This window comes from Gadus morhua, chromosome 11 (assembly GCF_902167405.1).
Source record: "Gadus morhua chromosome 11, gadMor3.0, whole genome shotgun sequence".
Classification (NCBI taxonomy): domain Eukaryota; kingdom Metazoa; phylum Chordata; class Actinopteri; order Gadiformes; family Gadidae; genus Gadus; species Gadus morhua.
Genome location: NC_044058.1, coordinates 10931736 through 10954235, shown reverse-complemented (window position 1 = coordinate 10954235; position 22500 = coordinate 10931736). Strand labels below are relative to the sequence as shown.

Genomic DNA, 22500 nt, shown 5'->3' with positions numbered 1-22500 from the left:
TACAAATGTAGACATGCAGGGCATAATTGCTGCTACATTATCCTGGTGAAGGAGAGAACAAGGAGAGAGCTTATTGTGTGTGGGTATGTCTATATTTGTGTGTGTGTATGTGTATGTGTGTGTGTGTATTAGTGTGTGAGGATGTGTTAATGCAGAAAGCATATAGAGAACAAAGAGTATAAATACACAGAACAGGGAAGCAGCATGAAAACGAGAGGTAAAAACCTGACTTCCTTCAAAGCCCCGTGGCAAATTTCACGGGTGTTGTGCAAATTCATATTCAGCGAGTGTGATTCCGTATTCTAGTCGCGTAACCAGTGCAAGGATATGATTCATCTCGGGCTGCGTGTTGGTGTTGTATAACACACCTCACCCCCACCCCCCCCGACCCACGCCTCACACTGAACCTATAGAGTTGACTCTCTCTTCATCTCGAAAGACACCATGGCTCCGAGGCTAAACGGCTGGATGCAGATACACTCTTGGAAGTGAAATCGATGGTGCTGCCGCACGTTTTGTTGTCAGCGAAGAGCAGTGCAATTAAAGCTCCAAGGTTTGGATCTGAGCGGCGGTTTCAACGTGTTGTTAATAAGCAGAGAACATCTTGTATTGTGGTGTCAAGTGGACCACCTTCACCTGCCGTTCACTGCAGTCTGCGCTCATTATATGAACGGTGGAAGCAGTAAAATCTTTATTACCCGCCTTTTTTTGTGGCAAGGTTGTTTGCTGAGTTTATATTGTTGACCGGAATGAAAATATATTTGCCTGTTGATGACACAGTATTCTGTCTCCGAGCAGAGCAGGAAGAGGTGGGTAGGGTTTGGATAATTACAGACCTGCACTTCGAGAAAGCTGGAACTGCTTCTCCACTTGAGTGGATCCATATTGGCAGACAACCTGCAATTCCTCCACAAAGCAAGTGCTGTACTTTCTATCCTAGACCTGTTCATGCTGTGCATTGGGTCTCCTGTAAAGGATTTTTGAGCAGCCACTGGCTGTATTTCAGAGGTTATTCAGAAGTCACTGATGGAAGGTCCTTTGAGGCTTAAACCATGATTACGGACTTCACAATTCAATTTGACTCGACTAGACAATTAGTTTCAAAGACACTTGCGGGTGAACTCAAACTTAAAGAATGACGCATGCCCTCTACCTTCTTACGAACCGGCCTCAACGTGCACGGGCCCTAACGTGCACGGGCCCTAACGTGCACGGGCCTTTATGTGCACGTCACGCATCTCAAAGGCCAGGCCACTCACCGTCTCCTCTGCGGTGGCGCGGGTAGCGCGGCCGCCCCTTGCCGTCCCCGGCGTTGGTCCTGTTGTTGTTCTGCACCAGTGACTCCTTCCCCTCCTCTTTATCCTCGGTGCGCTCCTGATCGGGAGAGGAGCAGGAGGTGTCCATGGGTCCTCCCTCGACGCTGCTCCCCGCGTCCGTTCCAGTGTTCTCAGTCAGCTCCTCTCCCTCTCCCTCTCCGTCGCTCTGCACCCCCTTCCCCTCCCCGATCGGGCTCTCCGGGCGCCTGGCATCGGACACCTCCTCCAGGATGACCCCCGGTCCTCCGCCATGGTTTCCGGGGCTGGAGGGCTCCGGCGGGCTGCAGCTGCCCAGGGAGCCCAGCACCGAGCTAGGGCTGGAGTGGAGGGAGAGCGAGGGCGTCTCCGGTTCTCTGATCCGGGTGCACGGGGCCCCGTACGGCTCCTGGACGAAGCCCACGAACCTCACGCCCTGGTCGGCAGCGTCCTGGACCTGCTGTGAGAGGCCATGGAGGAGGAGGGGGAGGGTTAGAAGCTGTATTACAGGGACGTGTCATTGACACCTAATGCAGACTTGACAGGAGCTACTTGAAACTACTGTAGCAAGGAATGACTAAAAGTGCACCAGACTTCATAGCCAAATATAATAAAAGAGATACTATGACTAATTGCGCCATAGTACTGTTACATATGCATCACAGTATTATTTATCTTATGTATACTTTTTTGTATAGGAGACCAGTGTGATGTACAAAGCCTAATCACAAATTAAAAAACAAAAACAATGAAAGAGCGAATATTTGCAGAGTTGGAACAAAACCATTAAAATGTGAGCGTTTGAGTTGGAATGTCTGCCGTTGATTTCAAGGTGTGGAATTAATCCAATAAAAAGTATGGCCAGTCCTCTTTGGCCTTTACCTTGGCAGAACCTCAATATGGGCTTTAGTGTTGAGGTGGTGCTTTAAAAGCTAAAGGTTACTGTGTGTTTGCACTGGCTTTAGCCTTGTGCACCAGTGTTTGGTTTGTCTGATGCGTACAGATTGATACACCAACTCCAAATCAAACAAACAACTTTAATCCAAGGACAATGTCTGTCTTTTCTAACTTTCTTTGGGGCATTTTGAAACCGAATAATGGTCTACCAGCCTTTCTCTGGAAGTTTGTCCTGTTTGTTGGATTCTAGCGTTTCTTTCTCATTCCCCGGTCGTCCCCAGCTGCCTCTCCAATCACCCCGCGGTTGATTAGATTGGAAGCGGCCACAACCCTCGCCTGGCCTGCTCCGCATCGCGAATTAAGCTCCCCCTCTCTCCTCGTCTGTTGAACCAACTGTCAACTGTCTGCGCTATCAACGTCAACTGGTTTCTTATTCCCCCACAGGAGATTGAAACATTAACCGTCACTGAATGTTAATGACGCCATTCTCAATTTAGCACCGCCATACCCCCTGCTGTCTTACATACACACACAGACACACACACACACACACACACACACACACACACACACACACACATGTTAACAAAAACACATGAATATTCACATAAGAACACACACAGAGAATCGCAGACTGATGGACACACACGCACGCATGCACGCATGCACGCACGCCCGCTACACTTGTCTGAATGCTAGCCAAAGGCAGCCATCGTCACCATCATGGCGTGATGGGAAGGGAACCACAATCAAATCAAGTTGCACATTATTCGGTCTGAAATTAAATTGGATAGCGGTCACGTGGTTTCCGGTGGTATTGTTCAATATCCAGCAGGCGGTCTGTTTCCTCACCACGTGTTAGCCAAGCGAGGCGAGTGGAATGAAATATGCAGAGATAAATGATGGAGGAACTGTTGTCTCTCTTTTTTAATAGGAGATACATAGGTCTTGCTTGGTGAAGCGAGAGAAATGTTTGGGTATTAGTTTACAGGTCAATGTCTAGGATGCATTTTGTGATTATTAATATTTTAGTTATTGTTATTATTAATAATAGTGTTATTAAATTACTAGCCAAGTGCGTTAGCCAAGCTGCAGGTTAGCTAGCTCTGTGCTGGCCACCTGCATGTTAGCATGTTGCAGGCTCACGTTGAACGCAGAACAGAATCATGTCATCTTGTTAAGTGTTTAAATGTATCTTGCAAACACTGACTTTATGCTTTATGTGTCAGCATTAAAAGCAGTTCCATGATGATTTGGACGATAAACATATGAAATCATTGTCACCTGAAAACCTGATAACACATGAGAAACTGGGCCGAAGTGACCAGTGCAACTCTAGAACAGGAAAGTAAAATAGCCATCAACATTGCTACACATATCTATCAGCTCCTTCCAATCTGTTTTTTAAATTGATGGTGGTGGGCACCAACTTTTTGTGAAAGATAGGCTATATATATACAGGCCTATAGCCGGGGATGTGCCCCAAACGGCTGGCTGCAGAATATAAAGTGTTTTCCGCCTTGATAACCCATTTCAGTTCAGACTTGAGAGCACATTTCCCATTTCCCCGCAAGTTATTAAAGAAGGATCAGGAGAAGGGAGAGAGTGTGAAGGTCTGGATGGAAATAACCCAGTGTGTGATGGAGAGAGGGAGGAAGAGAGGGAGGGAGGGAGAAAGAGGGAGAGGGAGGGGGAGCGGGATGGAGAGATGAAATAGAGGCTGAAACACAGATTTAGAGATGGATGCTGACAGCATCACCGGAAGGAAATGAAAAAAAAAGACGGTGAAAAAGAGGGAGGAATGGGAGATGAGAGACATGCTCAAAAGAGAAGGGTCAGAAGGGAACATATGCAGACAGAAGGGCAGAGAGATACACAGAAAAACCATGACACAAATGGAGTCATGTAAACAGAGAGAGAGGTAAATAGGAAACAATGATGTGGCTGCCGCATTGAGGGAGAGATCCAATGATCTCTCACGAGATACCCCTAGTTCATCCCACTGGACTTTAACCACCCGCACATCTTTGTAAATATGAAAATGCTTTTGTGTGTATTTTCACAATGATTACACTACCACCCTGTAAATACAGTGTATGTGAGTTGCCTTATTTCATATTTTTCTTTTGCCCTTATTCTTCTCTTGAAAAGGCCAATGTAAACATTTGTTTCTCATGACAATACAGCTTTTTTTAGAGAGAGAGAGGGGGGGGGGGGGGGGGGGGGGGGAGGGGGAGAGAGATCACGCTAGCCCCCTCTCTTCCTACTCATCCTTGTCCACTTCCTTTTTAATAGATTCCTAGCGTGACCCAGACCACCTCCTCCTCCCCCATTGCTACCCCCGACTGTTCCTACGCTCTCCCCTTATTCCAGCTCCTCCTCCCAGCCTCCACCATTCTCTCCCCTTCTTGCACATCTTCCTCCACCTCCCCCCTTTCCTGTGCTCTCCCCTCCCCTACCCTACCCTAATACCTCTCTCACTTCTCCCACCTCCCCTCCTCCACCTCCCTACCTCCCTCCCTTCCCCATACCTCCTCTTCCATCCGCCTCCCTCCTTCTCTCTCCGCCATCTCTCTCCGTGCTCCTCCTTCCTCATCGCTTCCACTCGACCCAATACCTCCTCCTCCTCCTGCTCCTCCTCCTCCTCCTCCATCCCCTTAGCTCCTGCTAATCTACCCCCTACCATATTCTCCCCCAACCCCTTCCTCCCCCTCTCTCCCCTCTCCCCATGAGTCTCTCTACACAGTAATGATAAGCAGTAATAATGAAGTCCTGCAGGAGACCCTGGCAGGGCCTGGCTAATGGGAGGCTGGTGGGGGGATGGGCTTCGCAGGGCTCACCCGTAGGCCAGCGCTTGATCATCATATTCACATTAAAGGACTGAGGACTACCACTAAGGTCTGGTGTTAATGCAGCAGAGGATCTGGTTGTCTGGATCACCATCGCTTGCACTCTCGCTCTCGCACTCTCGCTCTCGCTCTCTCGGTCTTTCTTTCTCGCACTCTCGCACTCCTAGTTGGTGGTAGTGGTGGTGGTTGAGGGGGGGGGGGGGGGTTGGGTGGAGGGCTACATTACTGTGAGATCCTCTCGTTAATTAGCAAAGTGGTGCTCTCCTACGAGCCGGAGACGGCTCCCCTGACTCCAGCACTGGGATAAGAGGCAGGGCGATGGGAGATACCAGCGCCGTGGAGCTAAAGTCACATGAGGACAGCCACCCGTTACAAGGAGCCTCACCCCAGCTGTACCTTACATGTTATAAAGACCCAATTGGAGCTACAAGTGGCATGAGGAGAGCCAAACATCACACGTCGCCTAATACAGCTAGCTAGAATTAACATTATGAAGACCTAATTACAGCTACAAGTAACTTGTTATAAAGACCTAATTATAGCTACAACAAAGTAACATTACAAAGATCTAATTACAGCTAGAAGTAACATATTATAAAAACCTAATTACAGCTACAAGTAACATATTATAGAGACCTAATTACAGCTACAAGTAACACATTATGAAGACCTACTTAGGGCTACAAGTAACACATTATGAAGACCTAATTAAAGTTACAAATCATTTGAGGACAACAACGATATATATGCAGTCTAATAAACGCTACAGGTTCCATATGAAGACCTAATTGGTGCTACAAGTACTAACAGCACAGATTCAAGTAGGCTACCGCCAGGAGACCCCCAACCCCAAGTGAACTCTCACATACTACAGGTATTCAACAACCTGAGGTCAGGTCACATGATGAGGGACTGGTATCGGGCGGGGCCGGCCTCACCTTCTTGACGTAGCCCTGGATGAGCTCGGGGGTGGGGACCTGGTCGGCAGGGAGACACTCCTCCAGGTGGAGGCGGTGTGGAGGGCAGGTCTGCTGGCTCCTCTCCACCCTGCAGGCACACACACAGAGGGCTGGGGGGGTTACAGTCCGCCGGGGCACCCTGCACACGCTTTCACGCGCAGCCCCACGTCTACACGCACACACACGAGTACACACGCACACGCAAACGCACACACACACAGATGCAATCTGTGCCCTCTGGCTGTTTTTTCGATATCCCGCTGTCTGTCGCTTCGCTAGCTCCCCAAATGCAAATCAAATGTTTCACAGATTACATTTACCACCATGGCAACCAGCATAATTGAGAGATATAGCAGGGCAGATATAGCACTTGTATACATACTCCCACACAGACAGAATCAATTTGAAGCAGAAGCCGTCAGCATGAAATAGCTTAATAAACAAAGGCGACGCTAGAAAACTGTTTTGGTAACGGGAAATGTGAACTGTAGCAACAGGCAAACTTGTGTTGATATAGATCAATCATTAAGATTCTCATCTGGCCCAGTATGGATGCGTCCAATGGTTCTGTTGTTGTTCATGTTGCACCGTGTGTGGTCAGAACAATTTACAACAGCCCTCTGCTCATTAGTGCAGCGTTAGAACAGCAACAATCGCTCTTTACTGCCGCTGGGCTGGCTGGGGTGCTTGAATAGGGACGGCTGAGAGAGGATCTAGTTGGTTAGCTGGGTGATGAATACAGAGCAGGGGCTGGTGTGTTGGGACTCCCAGCCAAAGGGAAACGGGTTTGATGCCTGATGTCCGACTCCTGATGCCCTGCTCCTTAGAGACTAATGTACCTGAAAACAAAGTGGGCACCCTGCACCCTATCGACTTAAATAAAAGCCTCGATTGGTTAATTGTTTATCCTATCTGTTTTGCTGTGTCTTTTTAGTGCATTGTTTGAAGAGCCGGTCAATATCCGCTTGTAATTCAACGACGTCCTGGTGTGCACATTCGTGCATGCTAAGAACTGTCGGGACAGAAGCAGACTGCACACACCGACAGGAAACAGATAGTAGGGGAATGCAGACTTATGGTGCTCCTTACTGTTCGGTTCCGACCAGGAAAATCCATAGTCAACTGAAAGCCAGCGAAAACTGTGCAAATCCAATGCAAATCTCATTTCACACGCACACACACACACACACACACGCACGCACGCACGCACGCACGCACGCACGCACGCACGCACGCACGCACGCACGCACGCACGCACGCACGCACACACGCACACACGCACACACACACACACACTGCCTGTCCTTTGCAAGCCCTGTCATTGTGTGAGCCGGATAATCTATTTATATGGTGGTGTGTTTGTGTGTGTGTGTGCCACCCTGCAGAGTAAGGGTCAGACCTGGCCCCTGAGGGGACCCAGGGGCCCCTCTTCCTCCTCCCGGCTCCTCTTCCTGTTGACACGCAAGTGGAAACACACACACGCACACATTGTGTCCGTATGTGTGTAGGGATGGGTGTGTGCATGTTATATGTGCGTTAGTGTGGGGGTGTGATGAGTACAATAAGTGGCAGTTTTAACCATGGGGTAAATGGACACCTGATGTTTTTGCGTGTGGCTCATGCGTGTGTGTTCATGTGTGTTTTCATGATGTACGTGTGGGTTTGCCAGCATGTATATCCCATTTACAAAGGTTATGCGCTATTATTTCAATGTTTATGTCAGGGCTCATCTGAAATGTGTGCATGTGTGTATGTGTGCGTGTGTTCTTTTAACGCCCGACATTCAGCATTATAATATAATTTCTTCGTTTAGATGCTTCCCTAACCCTAACCCTACCGTCGCCACGGTTACCCTACCATCGCCACCGTAACACGGCAATCCCTGCAGTGACAGTTCTAGCCCCACTGTGGTTAAACGGCCACCATTATTGTCACATTGCCATCACTAGCACACTTCCCTATGTCACCGGGACAACAGAAGATGGAGAGAAGGGATGAGAGAGAGAAGCCTCATGAGGCGGATACATAACATTACAAAAGCGCCCCAGCTTCTCTCAGTGCCTGAGACTGAAAGCCCCAGCTGCAGAGCGCCTCGTGGCCCTGTCAGACAGAGTTCTGACGCTGACACGAATCACAGGAACCCGCTCTGATTAGCTCCACACCCACCGGAGGGAGAGGGAGAGGGAGCACGGCAGAGGAGGAGGTAAATGGAGGGCCGGGTAGATTGAGGGTAAGGGAGAGAGAGAGTGCGATGACGAGGGAAAAGCCAATGTTCTTTCCCTAAAGATAAAGATATGACTCCATATTCATGAATCCAGAATGATGCCATAAGTGCCAGTGGTTCATGCCTTAAAATCCTCCTGAACAACACTGCAGGTTATTCGAAACATAACCTTTTTTTATACCGGCAACACTAGCAGCCACCTTCAGGTCTACCTCCAGGCATGTCGACAGACCAGAGTCAAACGCCGGCAGTTCCCAGAATGCCTCTGGGCAGCTCTATGCAAACATGCATTAGTTCTTGCTACATTTAGTTGTTTCCTTTATTTGCTCCTTGTTAATACGTGTCTGACTTGCTTTTGATCAAATTGTTGGCTGTATTCAAATGCGACATTTGTTCATTGTGTGTGAACATGCGTATGTGTTGTGAATGTCAATGGGAAGAAGTCAATTTCAGTCCAACAGCACAGGGCAATTTCCTGAGCAGTTCTTTTCTACTCTTTCCAAGAGAAATGCCCTGAAAAAACAGAATTATGGCTCAGCCGCAGTGAAATTAAATAAGGAGCAAAAAAGCATTGTTATGTTCTCTGAAAGCCATGGTCCAGCACCTCGCTCACCTTTATCAAGCCGTTATCGTCATGGTGACCAAGGGAAACTATCCAGCCCAGTGTTTAATGAACGCCTTAGAGCTTTATGAATACCGTCGAATACCATCGCGGCGGCCCACTGCTCCGGGAGTGCCGGTGTGCCCCCATGTGTGTAACTGCATGTGTGTACCTGCGTGTGCACCTGTATTTGTGTACCCCACGTGTGTGGACCTCTGTATGTGTATGTGTTCACCGGCTACCCGGATGGGTCAAATGCAGAGGAAGAATTTCCCCCTAAAAAGGGATGAATAAAGGACTTGTCCTTACTTACTTAAAAAACGAACGCAACACAATATACCGATCCCTTCTATTGCTACCTATTTTTCGCCTCCCCATCCTCCCATTATACACCTCTCTTCTCACCCCCTTCTTCTTCTCCCTCTTTCTCCCGTCAGCTCTGGCTATATCTCTCTCCCCCTTCTCCCTATGTATCCCTCTTCCCCCCCCACCCTCCCCCCTCCTTATCTCCCCTCTCTCGCTCTCCCCTAACCAAACCCGAGCGCCATGTGCATTATACGGTAATGATGAATAAGTCCCATCAGACATTGCCCGCTGAACTGTAACCCTATTACATCGCAACCAAATTGAACACGAGCAAAATTTGACAGTTGACATTTCAAATTTCCAAAGCGTTCCAATCTATTCCAATCATTGCCCCCCCCCCCCCCCCCCCCCCCCCCCCTCTTCCCCACCCCCCTTCCTCGGTAGGCTGTACTGGGCCCCTGCACTCGGGTCCGTCTCGGCTGACAAATAGTGTGTTCTCGCATTTCTAAAGTTATGAGGCACTTATCCAGGCGTGCCGTTCAGGTGACAGTGTCTAACGCTTACAAATGACTCGTTGTTGCAGAGACGCCACCGCAGCCACAGCTGACAGTCATACGTCCTGGCCACGCGGCAGACTTCTGGGACTACTGTTTCAGTATGTCTCCTAGTATTATGGGACTCCATCTACACTGGGACTCCATCTACACTGGCCCTACATATATACTGGGACTACATATATACTGGGACTCCATCTACACTGGGACTACATCTACACTGGGACTACATCTACACTAGGACTACATCTACACTAGGACTGCCCTTACACTGTCAATCTATCTGCACTGTGACTCCCATTGGAGTTATCTCCCACAGCGACAGCGCCGTCCGACGATGACTCCCCTCATAGTGTGACTCCCATCATACTGTGACACCCATTGCAGTGTGGCACCGATCCGGGTGTCACACTGATTTCAGCCTGCCTTTCATTTGCATTGTGACTCTCATCTCTGCGTGACTCCCGGAGCAGTGGGTGACGGTAGCGTAGCGAGGCCGTTTGTAGCGCCGTTAGCGCTAGCCTCGGTTCAGACTCCTTTGAACTGTGGCATGCGGTGCGGTCCGTGGACCGTGTAGCGAGAGGCGCTGTGTGCATGTTAAACACCCCGCCTAGTGTGCGAGAGGCCAGCCCGCTCCTCCCATCTCTCGCTCTCTCTCTCACACTCTCTCGCTCCTTGTCTCTTGTCCGCTCGCGGTCTCCGTCTCTGTGTGTGTGTGTGTGTGTGTGTGTGCGTGTGATGCCTCTATACTGTCACATCAACACTTGACAGGGGTGAGGCACGTGATTCCCCCGATGTGCTCTGGGACTGCCGCCTCTGATACCATCAACGCTCCCTCTGACTCCGCTGCCACTAACCCAACCCCCGCGGTACCCTCCACCCTCACCCCCCCCCCCCTCCACACGTCTCCCACCAACGCCTGCACCTCCGCCGCTAACTTCCCCAATCCCCACTACCTCCACCCCGTCCCTCCACCCCGTCCCTCCAGCAGCGTCAACAGTACCTCCACAACCTACTGCTTCTTTCCTGATACCTTCTCCAGCAGACGGCAGGAGCATTGAGTTTGATGTGCCTCTGCCTGGGTCCCCCCTTATGTCTCCCTCTTTGTCTCATGTTCTTCTTTCCACTGGGGAGGGTGGATATTCCCCATGGCTGGTCCTGATGCGAGAAGCCGTCGCCATGGTGACAGACGAGGGAGATAAAGCCGGGCATCGCTCGGGCTGGGGCTGTCAGAGAGACGACAGGCCTCTCTGTCTCTCTGTCTCTCTCTCTTTCTATTTTCTCTCTGTCGCTCTACTTTCAGATGTATTTGGAATTTGTCTTTCCATTTTCATCGACCTTGGTCTTCTTTAACTCTCTCTAACTCTCTAACTCTCTAATTCTTTAACTCTCTCTCTCTGTCTCTGTCTCTCTCTCTCTCTTTCCTTTCAAACCTTGACCCTTTTCCTTAATTTTCTGATCCTCCTATCCCCTGACCCCATCTACTTCTCCCCAACAAAGACGTGTGTGTGTGTGTGTGTGTGTGTGTGTGTGTGTGTGTGTGTGTGTGTGTGTGTTTGTGTGTGTGTGTGTGTGTGTGTGTGTGTGTGTGTGTGTGTGTGTGTGTGTGTGTGTGTGTGTGTGTGTGTGTCTGTGTGTGTGTGTGTGTGTGTGTGTGTGTATGTGTGTGTGCTTAGCAGACCCGTGTGCTTAGTAAAGCGTGACTGCCTTGCGTGTGTCTGAAGGAACGCTGCGGTCCGTTCAGCTGAAACAGTTTCAGAAAAGAAAAAGAAAAATCAATATCTATATCGTGTGGGTTTCCTTAGAGACAGAAAGGGGTTGAGTGGGGGGGGCGGGGGGGGGGGGGGTTACCTGCTCACTGTGGCAGCCCAGGTCACTGTAACATACAGCAGATCACCACCGATAACACAGGAATGGTTTATCTGTTGTTTTTTCAACCGGTGAAGGCAATTTTAGCACGCCATCTTGAGAGGTGTTACCCAGGGTTGAACTACAACGCTCCCGCAACCCCCCGCCCTTCGCTCGGTCTGGGCTGCATTCCAATCGTTCAGGCCTTGGACCTCTCAGTTTGAATCTTTGTTTTTCTCCCTTGGCTCTTAAGTGTAACGGCTTTATTTGCGATGTATTCTTTTTAGTTGTGTCAGTGTTTGACCTCTTCTCTATTGTGTTTTTCATTGTGGGTTTATGCGATTATTTATTTAGTTCCAGTTAGTAAACAAACAAACAGCCCTTCAGGCCCTGCTCTCTTGCTGGATGGGCTGTCATGTCGCTCTCAAGCACAATCTCTCTTTCTCTCTTACTCACTCTCTCCTCCTCTGTCTCTCTTTCGCTCTTCTTACTCTCTCTCTCTCTCTCTCTCTCTCTCTCTCTCTCTCTCTCTCTCTCTCTCTCTCTCTCTCTCTCTCTTACGCTATCTCTCATGCTTGATCTCTCTCTCTCTCTCTCTCTCTCTCTCTCTCTCTCTCTCTCTCTCTCTCTCTCTCCCCCTCTCTCGCTTACACTATGTCTCATGCTTGATCTCTCTCTCTCATCCTGTCTCTCTCTCTCTCTCTCTCGTTCACTCCATGTCTGATGGATGGCCCGCTCAAAATAGTCACTGAAACGGCTGCAAGTCTGCAGGGTAAATACCCGTCAGGACAGTGGACCATGTCACCTAAATCTAATCAAATCACTATTGATTATTCTCATAGACTCTCATAGTGATTCATATTTATCTCTTAGTAATCAATAATATATGCGTCTCGAAATGGACACACACACATACATACATACATACATACATACACACGCACTCACGCACGCACACTGCTTCTCACAATACGTCTGATGCTAATGCCGCCTCCCTGGTGGGGTTAACAGGGACCAGGCTGTCTTTCCTCAGAGAGACCAGCTGGTGGGAGACAGTGGGGTGGGAGGGAGAGGGGATGATGACTGGGTCCCCACCTTCTGAACCTCATCTGCTGGTCTCTGAGCAGAGCTAGTTCACTCAGTCTGGTCCTGATGCTGGGATGCTAGGACTGCTAATCAGGGTAGAGGATGCAGTGCCCAATCGGACCACTCTACATGGATGGGAGGATACCCTGGCTGGACATTTTGAATGCTTCCCACTGGGAGTAAGGACGTGTTCTGGTGGACTCTGCAAGCATTACCTGGCTCTAAACTCACACACACGCACGCACGCACGCACGCACGCACGCACGCACGCACGCACGCACGCACGCACGCACGCACGCACGCACGCACGCACACACACACACACACACACACACACACAGACAGAAAGACACGGCCAAAAAAGCATGCACACTGTAAAACCTGACAAGTTAGTTCAACTTAAACTATTTGAGGAAACCGATTGCCTTGAACTATTTAAGTTTACTAACTCAAATAAATTAAGTACCAGCAATTATTTTATGTAAGTAAAGATAACTCTTATATCTAGAGTTATTGTGACATGTGTATTATGAGTTAGCATTACTAATTCCATTTACTGAAGTGAAATGTAAAGAATGAGCTTTTTACACTTAAATGCAGCAATTCATTCAACGTATATAACATGTGTTCATTAAATGTATGTGAATTAAGTAATACTAACTTAAGTGCCTCTTGTATTGCTAAATCTTTTTACTTAAGTATAATCAACTTTGACTTCCAACTGAAATAACTTATTACATTCTAGTTGTGACAACTTAAAATTACATTTCGTCTACTCAATTCAATTGAGGAAACCGATTGCCTTAAACCAATCAAGTTAAATGAACACAATGAATTCACCAATCTCTGATCAAACTTAAATTACTGTGACGAGCAGAGCGGGAAGGACGAGACGGGAGCCCACGTTTAAACGGCGCCTCTGTACACCGCACGACCACGAGAGCTGCCTTTAGTCAAACACACACATACAGAAAACACGGCACACCTGACCAACACACACAACACTCTCACTAATGGTCCCGATTACACTGCACATCACAATTAACACACAAACAATAAAGAACCCAAACCCGTTAACCCCACTTAACCTAATAACACAACAAGTTATACAAAGACAATAAAACCCCTTTTCCCCAAACATTATGAATACCCAGACTCCCCGGGGGTAGGAGTCGCCACATTATTTATTAAGCTGAATGCTGAACATTCATAACATTTCCATGTTCATTTCAAGTAGTCATTTAAACAGCTTTACTAATTATTATTATTTTTAAACATGCCATCTCTTTATGGCAATATAACACAAGAAACACACTAAACTAAACACATAGTCCCTTGAAAGGAAGAATGTTAGGCAAAACAGCTTTATACTCAAGGCCGTCCCGTCCATCGACTTGCTAAGTATCACTAATTAGAAAAAAATCACAAAGCTTCAGTCCCTCTGAACCTTGACTTGGTTGTGATTTTTTTAAGAACTACTTATCAGGAACAATAAAAAAACAACAAAGATTTTTGATAATTTACTCCAGCTCATTTCTCAATGCCTGCAATTTTGGTTTGGCCGCTTTCTACGACGTCTTTCTGTTGGTGTCGGGTCATCCATCTCTTCTTCGTTCGTTACCAGACTCCGCATTGCATTGTGGGATAGCGTAGTGAACTCTGTGGTTTACTTTGGCGGTAGCACGCATTCGGAAACGTCTTCCGTACTACACAATGCGTACTGAGCATTCCGACGCGCTATATTTTTTGGCGTACTGAAAAATGTCTACTATATAGTAGTCAAATATGAGTATTCGGATTCAGCCGTTTTTGATAAATGGGTTTCCCAAATATAAAGAGCTAGCGCAGAGGCGTCGTCAGCCCCTTTTTACTGGGGCACGTGCCCCAGTAAAAGTCTCCAGTGCCCCAGTAAAATTCTCCAGTGCCCCAGTAAAATTCCATTGATCATTATTAAATTCATCTGCAGAAGCGCCGCTCTCGCTATGGAATCGGCAGGATTCATCAAGTGCATCTCCTGCTGCCTCTGGAGTCTTCAGTCGAGCCTGCCTCTTACCAGCCAATCAAAAAACGAAAGGGGCTACATAAAAGCCAATCAGAAAATACCCCTACTGTATCTGGGTAAGATTTAACGCAACAACCAATGAAAAAAATCAGTTATTTACGGATTCGTCCACGTGACTCTTCTGAATGTTTCAGTGGTAAAGTGTGTAAAGTATGACCAAGTGTTTCTTTCTGTTCAATAGTCTAGATAGAACTTTATCAATCCCCTGTAGGAGAAATTTGTTAATAAAACAATAATGGTAAAAAAAATAAGGAATCTCCCACTTCCGGCTTCCATGAAAGAGAACCATACTAATTCACACAATAGCGTTGATGCAAATCTAGCATTAAAGGTTAATTTAAGGAAGTTCTCTCCAGTCACGCTGAAACTAGTTTGCTAGTAGTAGCGCTTTAATTTGCAGCGTAAGAGATTTCTGAGAAATCTGAATGCTGACAAAATTCTCCGAATTCTGACGCTGCAATTTATTTGCACGCTACGACTAGTGAACTACTTAAAAAAAAAAACTCGACACTGCGACCAGGCGACAAATGACTGGGGAGAACCTTCTTAAATGAACCTTTAATGCTGGATTTAATTATCAGAATTCGGATTTTATCCAAGTATTCTGACTTTATTATCATAATGCTGAATTTTATCTCACAATTCAGAGTTAATTAGCCTATTCGATTTCTGAATTAAAATTCTTGTGATGAATAATCTACCTTTGTACAGTCGATGTGCAGCACTTTAATTCCCGTCAACTTTGTTTTCTAACACCAGCATTTCCACAACTATGCTCATGTTCGTGACTGCTATACAAAACCATTTATAGGGCATCTATTTTTTCTGCTGGGTAGTGATAGTCGCCCTAAATGCAGCTTTAATTTGGGCTCTGATTCTGAATAAATGCCGCTGCTGAACTGTGTGAATAAATAAAGGGAACTGAAATCTAAAGAAGACGTGTGGTTTTGATGTACCGTGAATTCCAGCTGAAAGTGGAACATTGCTGCCATCAGGGGAAATTAATGTAACCTAGGCATATTGTAAGTAGCTTTCAATTCCTTGTTTTTTTGTTGATCATGTTTCGTTGGAAACCACGGGAGCTGGAAACAGCCCAGAGTAAGTCATCTCCTTTTTTAACGTTACAACAAATTCACAACTTGTTTGACACAAACAATGACAACTTGATTGCTGTTAAAGAATGTTGCCCATATAATTAGCACCAGTTTTTCAATACTGAGCGTCTGTAGCCTGTAGTTTTATAGCACACACACACACACACACACACACACACACACACACACACACACACACACACACACACACACACACACACACACACACACACACCATGCGTGCACGCACACACGCGGAAAATGAATAATGAATGAAAAATTGTCTGTATTCAAAACTTGAAGTTTTAGTGGACAAAAACTTCCTTAACACAAAAAAGGAAATTATGGATATACAGGGTGTTTTTAACATACTGGATCCAACAATGTTCCTAACAATGACACAGATAATTCAGATCATTGCACTCACAATTCCTGTAAACAGTTGTAGTTGTGAGCGATCTTTCAGTGTGTCGAGAAGGCTCCACACCTAGCTTAGGTCCACCATGGGGCAAGGAAGGCCTCACCAACTTTCTCTTTTGTCCATTGAAAAGGAGCAACTATGCAAAGTGAGTCAAAGCCACGTTATTGACCGCTTTGCCACCATGTAGGCGCGGCGATGCAGCTTAATAGTGAAAAAATTATCATTTAAAAAGGCTCTATGCAGTAGTGTATGGCCTTATTTAGTTTAATTTAAGAGCTTTGATGGTTCTATAACATTTTCCAGGTTGATTGGTGGCAATGAGCCACCTCACCTTAAGTCAGAAATTCTATTAGTTTTAAACCTTGTTTCTTGCCTTTTTAGTACATGTCGTTCTGGCAAAATTATGCTGTTTCCACACAGCTTCTAAATAAATATAGATGTGTAGACTTCTCCTGATAAAGAGGTGAAGGTCATAAAGAGACTTTTTGTTTATTTGTCAGTTACCTTATTTGTAAATCTTTGAGATGTGTATGTGTTTAAATAAATATAATTGTACGGTACTCATGAATCCATCTTTGCGTCTTTACCTTTACCAGTGCTTTAATATAGCCTACAGTATGACAGTGACAATGATTTTGAAGCTCGTACATAACCTTCTGTATCCATCTATTTCATATTGTGCACACGTAAAAAAAAAAATGTTGGCAGTTGGGGGCCTGTGCCCCAGTAAAACTCTAGGTCTAGCAATGCCCCTGAGCTAGCGCCTGTTAAAAGACACACAAGCTGTTTGAGACACAATCAAAAAACGTTGAACGAAAATGTGTGTCATAAGCTTATTTATTTATGCCAATATTCTGTGATTAACTTTAAATCTTTACACTGTGATCATTGAAATTATGTCACAGTAATTATTTGTTTTAATTGGGCATTGCATAATCATCAGAAATAATTATAAATAATAGAGATAGCAATAAAAACTAATTACACAAAGTATAGCTTATATAGTCTAATGAAAATGATATAGCTACACTTAAGTTAAATAAGTCAATGGAACACACTGGAATAAATAAGTTAGACTTAAAATGTTCCATATTTGAGCAGCACTCAAAACAAATGAGTTATTACATCAATTACTGATTCTTAAGTTCTGTTCATTCAGGTGAATGAGTAACCTCAAAGATTTTTGAGATTTAAGTTACGTCTACTTAGTTCTTTTAGTAAGATGTACTGTTAGGTTTTACAGTGCACACACACCAAGAATGAATCAGACCTAATAACACACACACTAATCACACACACAAACACAATTACTAACACACACACCCTCACATGGACCAGCTTCCCCATTAACCCCCGGTGCCTCCGGCCAAAGCCCTGGCCCCCTGCCCAGATGTGAGGGCATGCCCACCACCCCCTCCTTTCCCAGGACACAGGGCTGCTACGGGGGGGCAGGGGGGGCTCAGTGTGGGGGGGGGGGGCTGCGGTGGCCCAGGACCGGAGATGAGGTCGTTGGGGGCCCACTCACGTCCGGCTGCAGCTGCTTGGTGTGACAGCAGAAGTGCCCCAGGCCCCCCCCCCCTTCCGCAGCACTGCAGAGGCTGACGCGCTTTAATTTTTGCGGTGAACACCGTCTCTGCACACATGTGGATGGTGTCATAGGCGCGTGGTATCATAGCAACCGTCTGTACATGTAGAACACGTTGGCGTTAACCGGTTCATTCGGGTTAAGAGGACATTGCATATGAACCCGTTGTTTGCTGCACAATCAACCATTTGATTGGACAAACAAGTCGTTCCCCTTTCCTTCCCTGCTTGGTAAACATTTACATGAGCGACCACCTTGTCAAAAGTTGGCACCCGCGAGATTCTGCATAAACGGTATGTGTTGTTGTGTAGGCATGTGTCTGTGCTTGTGGTTCTGAGCTTGTATGAGTCGGTGTGCATGATTGTGCTGGTGTGTCTTCATGCAGTCTATGCATGTTTATTAGGTTGTTTGTATTTTCCATAATTCCATTGTTAATCTATCGTCACTGAGGGCTGTTGTGGCTAAGCTAAAGCTTTATGGCGGAGTCGTGAAGCAGGGGCTAGTATAGCAAGAGCTAGCATAGCTTAGGCTTGCGTAATGTGGGCTAGTGTAGCATGGGCTAGTGTAGCTTGGGCTAGCCTAGGGTGTGGGTAGCATATCTTAGGCTAGCATAACGTTGGCTAGTGTAGCATGGGCTTGTGTAGCTTGGGCTAGCGTAGGGTGGGGTAGCATATCTTAGGCTAGCATGTAGCATGGACTAGTGCAGCACGGGGTCGCCTGGCGTAACGTGGCGTCGTACCCGTCGTTGAGGCGGACCAGGATGGCGCGGTACAGCTGGTGCTGGGGGCTGTTGGACTCGGGGCCACAGGGGTGGATGAAGGGGTGCACGGCTGCCAGGACGAAGCCCTGCTGGTACAGGTCATGGAGCTGGCTGGGGAGCTCCCGCACCGAGGACAGCCGCAGGGTGGACGTCCCGTCTGGAGGAGAGGGAGAGAGAGAGAGGTTTAAACAACCACCGCGATGTGTTACACATCCTCCTCCCAAACACAAACAGTAGTCCCATTAGACCAAGAGCAGAGACAGGTGGGTGGGGGGAGAGAGCGAGGGGGAGAGGCGAGAGAGTAGGACGGTGGGGGAGGTGTGTGGGAGATATTTAATCTTTAAAAAATATATGTAATTGGGGACACATTGTCATTCCTTGGATGACAAGAAAACGCATGAATAAAAAGGGATGAAAGATTATGATTTATGAAGATATAAAACCCAAGATGAGGGGGCGGTGGGCAGAGAGGGATGGGGTAAGATGTTGGGAAAGAGAACACATAAGACTTGTGGCTGATAAGGACAGAGACTTTGCAAATGTGCAGTATGCGACAGCAACCTTATGCTGACTCAGGATAAAGTTTTGCAAAGTCACGATGCGGATAAAAGCGGTAATTTGTGATTTTTATAAACAAAAGGGCTGAAAAATGTTCCACATGCAAAACGACACAGAGTGCTAACTCAAGGGGTAATATAAAGTAGAGGGAGGGCAGGTTTACATCTGATATAACTGTGCGGAATTAACGATATGAACGCCACTGTGTTTTAAAGAGGGTGAATCGACAAAGAAAATACGGGAAAATGTGGAGATACACCAGCCCCCCTTCTTTGCACAGACACACGGGCGCATGCCTGTGCAGATTTCCAAAGCAGACATCATCAATTTATTCTGGAACTGTTTCCCGTTTGTTTTGGCAATTAGCATCACACTCTGTGCCACCCCCCTGCCACCTCAATCCCCCCTCGTCAGCCTTCCTCCCCCCTCACCCCAATCTGGATGTTAACGAGACTGGATGAAAATCCAATCAGAGCTGATTTGCTGAGTCTCAGGACGCATCACAGTGTCACCATGACACCGACACACACACCGCAGGATCCCACCGCCAGCGGATGGGGCCTGACCTTAATGAGCCTCTCTTACTCTCTCTCTCTCTTCCTCTGTCCCTCACTCTGTCCAAGTCGTCTCTCTCTGTCTCGCCCCCCCCACCCCCCCCCCCCCCTCCCCCTCCCCAGTGTTCAGGGTGCAGCCAGCTGTGTAACAACCGTCCACACAGCTTCTGTCAGCCAATCAGAGCCTACACTAATGAGATAGAGAGAGAGAGGGATAGATGGAGAGCAAGAGCGATAGAGAGAGGAATAGAGTGACCGAGAGAGATAGTAAGAGACAGAGGGAGACAGATGGAGAGGGAGGGGTGGGAGAGACATAGAGGGAAATAAAGAGAAAGAGATAGAAAGGGAGAAAGAGGCAGGGGGACTGAGAACAAACAGAGAGAGAGAGAGAGAGAGAGAGAGAGAGAGAGAGAGAGAGAGAGAGAGAGAGAGAGAGAGAGAGAGAGAGAGAGAGAGAGATTGACAAGAAGCGACAGGGAAATGGGAGGAGAGTGGAGAGGTGTTGGACTGAGGCTGGAGAAGGTGAGAGAAGTTCAACGTAAGAAAGAGATTCACACATTGAAATAGAGAACCAGACACCTTGCTCTGTTTGTAATGCTCTCTCGGTTCATTCTCCCTCTCTCTCTCTCTCTGCCACCCTCTGGCCGGCCTCAGGGCCTCGGTCTTCCAGCAGCCCTTTCTTCTGTCAGGTGACATTTACAGCACGCCAAACAGCTGGGCCTGCCTGGCCTAGTGCCAGGACCCAGGCACTGGACAGATAGAGAGGAGAGAGTGAGGGGAGGGATGGAGTGAGAGAGAGAGAGAGAGAGAGAGAGAGAGACACACACAAATGGGGGGGGGGGGGGGGGGGGGGGGGGGGGGGAGATTGAGACGGGGACAGCGGCTGAGGGGAGTTTTAGTAGGAGGGGAAGGGATAGAGGCAGAAAGTAATGAGAATAGCAAGGGGCTACAGAGGTGGACAGTGGCTGAAGAGAGGGGGAGGAGAGAGAGGTGTGAGTTAGGAAGATGAGCGAAAGAGTAGATGAGGAGAGGCGAAGTTAGTTAGGAAGAGGTAATCGAGGAGGTCTGGGTTTGTCCATGCTGTCCCGAGGTGAGCACCACGCCGCCGTGGCTTATTGGACGCAGTGGCAGCAGCCATGAGAAACGGTCACGTCTTAGAATGCATAACGAAGGCAGGGTTTGAAGAGGAATTCCTCTGAAACTTTACGGATAGCTGTCATTGTGCTAAATAACGCTCGCCGGGAACTAGGTTCACCCAGAAAATGCAGTGTATTGCCTTGGGCTATTCTTTGGATTTCTTCTGTTCTGCCTTATTTGTTGTTTTTGTCACGTACCGCAGTCTCTCAACAATGTCATCTGTTAAAAATGAAGCCTTCCTGGCATAACCTGCCTTCCATCCTTACGGTTGGAGGTGTCGGTCACGTTCAGCTGACCCACCACCTGGTGGGACCACCTGGCAGTGCCTCTGGTTGCCCAGTGCCCCTCTGGTGTTCGCGCGCGCTCCCTGCATCAACAGCCCATTGTTCCACCATTTTGTGAGGTGGTAACACAATGGAAGAGTCCCTCAGCTACCCCGTAACACACACACACACACACACACACACACACACACACACACACACACACACACACACACACACACACACACACAAGCACGCACACACACACACACACACACACACACACACACACACACACACACACACACACACACACACACACACACACACACACAAGCACACACACACACACACACACACACACACACACACACATGCACACAGGCACACACACCCGCACACACACACACACCCGCACAAGCGTACACACGCGACGCCAGCGCAACAGGATACGGGGGGGGGGGGAGGATTCTAGAACACGCCTGCAAGGGTCAATCAGGAAGCAGCGCTGTGATGTGTCGAGCGAGCTGCGAGCTGATTGGTCGCCAGCGTTGCCTTCCTCCTGGGCCCGCGTCCAGAAGTTCATGATGAAACTCTGCTGAGGAACGGGCAGAACAAGGGGTGGAGAAGAATATCCATTCTGCTGTCCCCTCCGGGCGGGTGGGCGGGCGGGTACCGGGCTAAAAATACCCCGTCGGATCCCTCCGTGGCACTCCAGCGTGCCACCGTGGCCAGGCCTCATCGCCTAACAGGCGTGGAGGAATTAACACAAAGAAATAGGCCGCTGCCGCAGAAAAAATAGAAACCAGGGAAACTTATTGGCTCGTTCCATCCCTCCTGTCTCTCCTTCCATCCATCTCTCTCTTCCCCCTCTTCTCTTTCCTTCCTTCTTGTCATTTCTCCACCCCATTCATTGGAGAAACCTATTTTAATTCCTCACTTTGTCTTCCATTTGGGCATCGTACCATTGTCAGCCCCACCCTCCCCAAAAGTGCGGTAGCTTCTTCCCAAAGTGCAAACGACAAGGCATTTATCATCAGCGTTTTATCGTCAGGAGCAATACAGATCCATCTTCAAAGCTTCTCGCAGCCCCCATCCCCCCTAACACCCCAAGGAGAACAAGTAAATAAGGGCTGGTTGTGTGAGAGCCGCCATTGGCAGCTGCTTAACTTGGCTCTAATCACTGTGTGCATGGCTAATAATCCCAACCAGAGGCTCTTAAACACACACATTTAGTTCTCCCTGCACCCCTGTTTTATTCATCCAGACGTCCCTAGAGATAAACATCCACAGCCCCAGCCATGGCTTTTATTTTCATCTTCTCGCAGGGTTGTTTACTTGACTCTCGTATCGGGGTTTCCATGGGTAAGATATCACTTTGTGTGCCAGGATAAGGGCAGTCAGTGAGCGAGAAACACTCAAAATGAAGGTCCCTACGTCGGGCCATAAG

The 22500-nt window shown here is 47.8% G+C and overlaps 1 protein-coding gene across 1 annotated transcript in view; it reads right to left on the bottom strand.

Annotated features, from left to right (window-relative positions):
- rftn1b (raftlin, lipid raft linker 1b) overlaps positions 1–22500 on the bottom strand; it is a 94758-nt gene that overhangs the window by 38746 nt on the left and 33512 nt on the right. Inside the window, exons 3-5 of the mRNA XM_030371437.1 lie at positions 18518–18695; positions 5977–6085; positions 1260–1752 (exon numbers count right to left, since the gene is read on the bottom strand). Coding sequence (XP_030227297.1) covers positions 1260–1752; positions 5977–6085; positions 18518–18695 — 780 coding nt within the window. The remainder of the gene's footprint in view (positions 1–1259; positions 1753–5976; positions 6086–18517; positions 18696–22500) is intronic.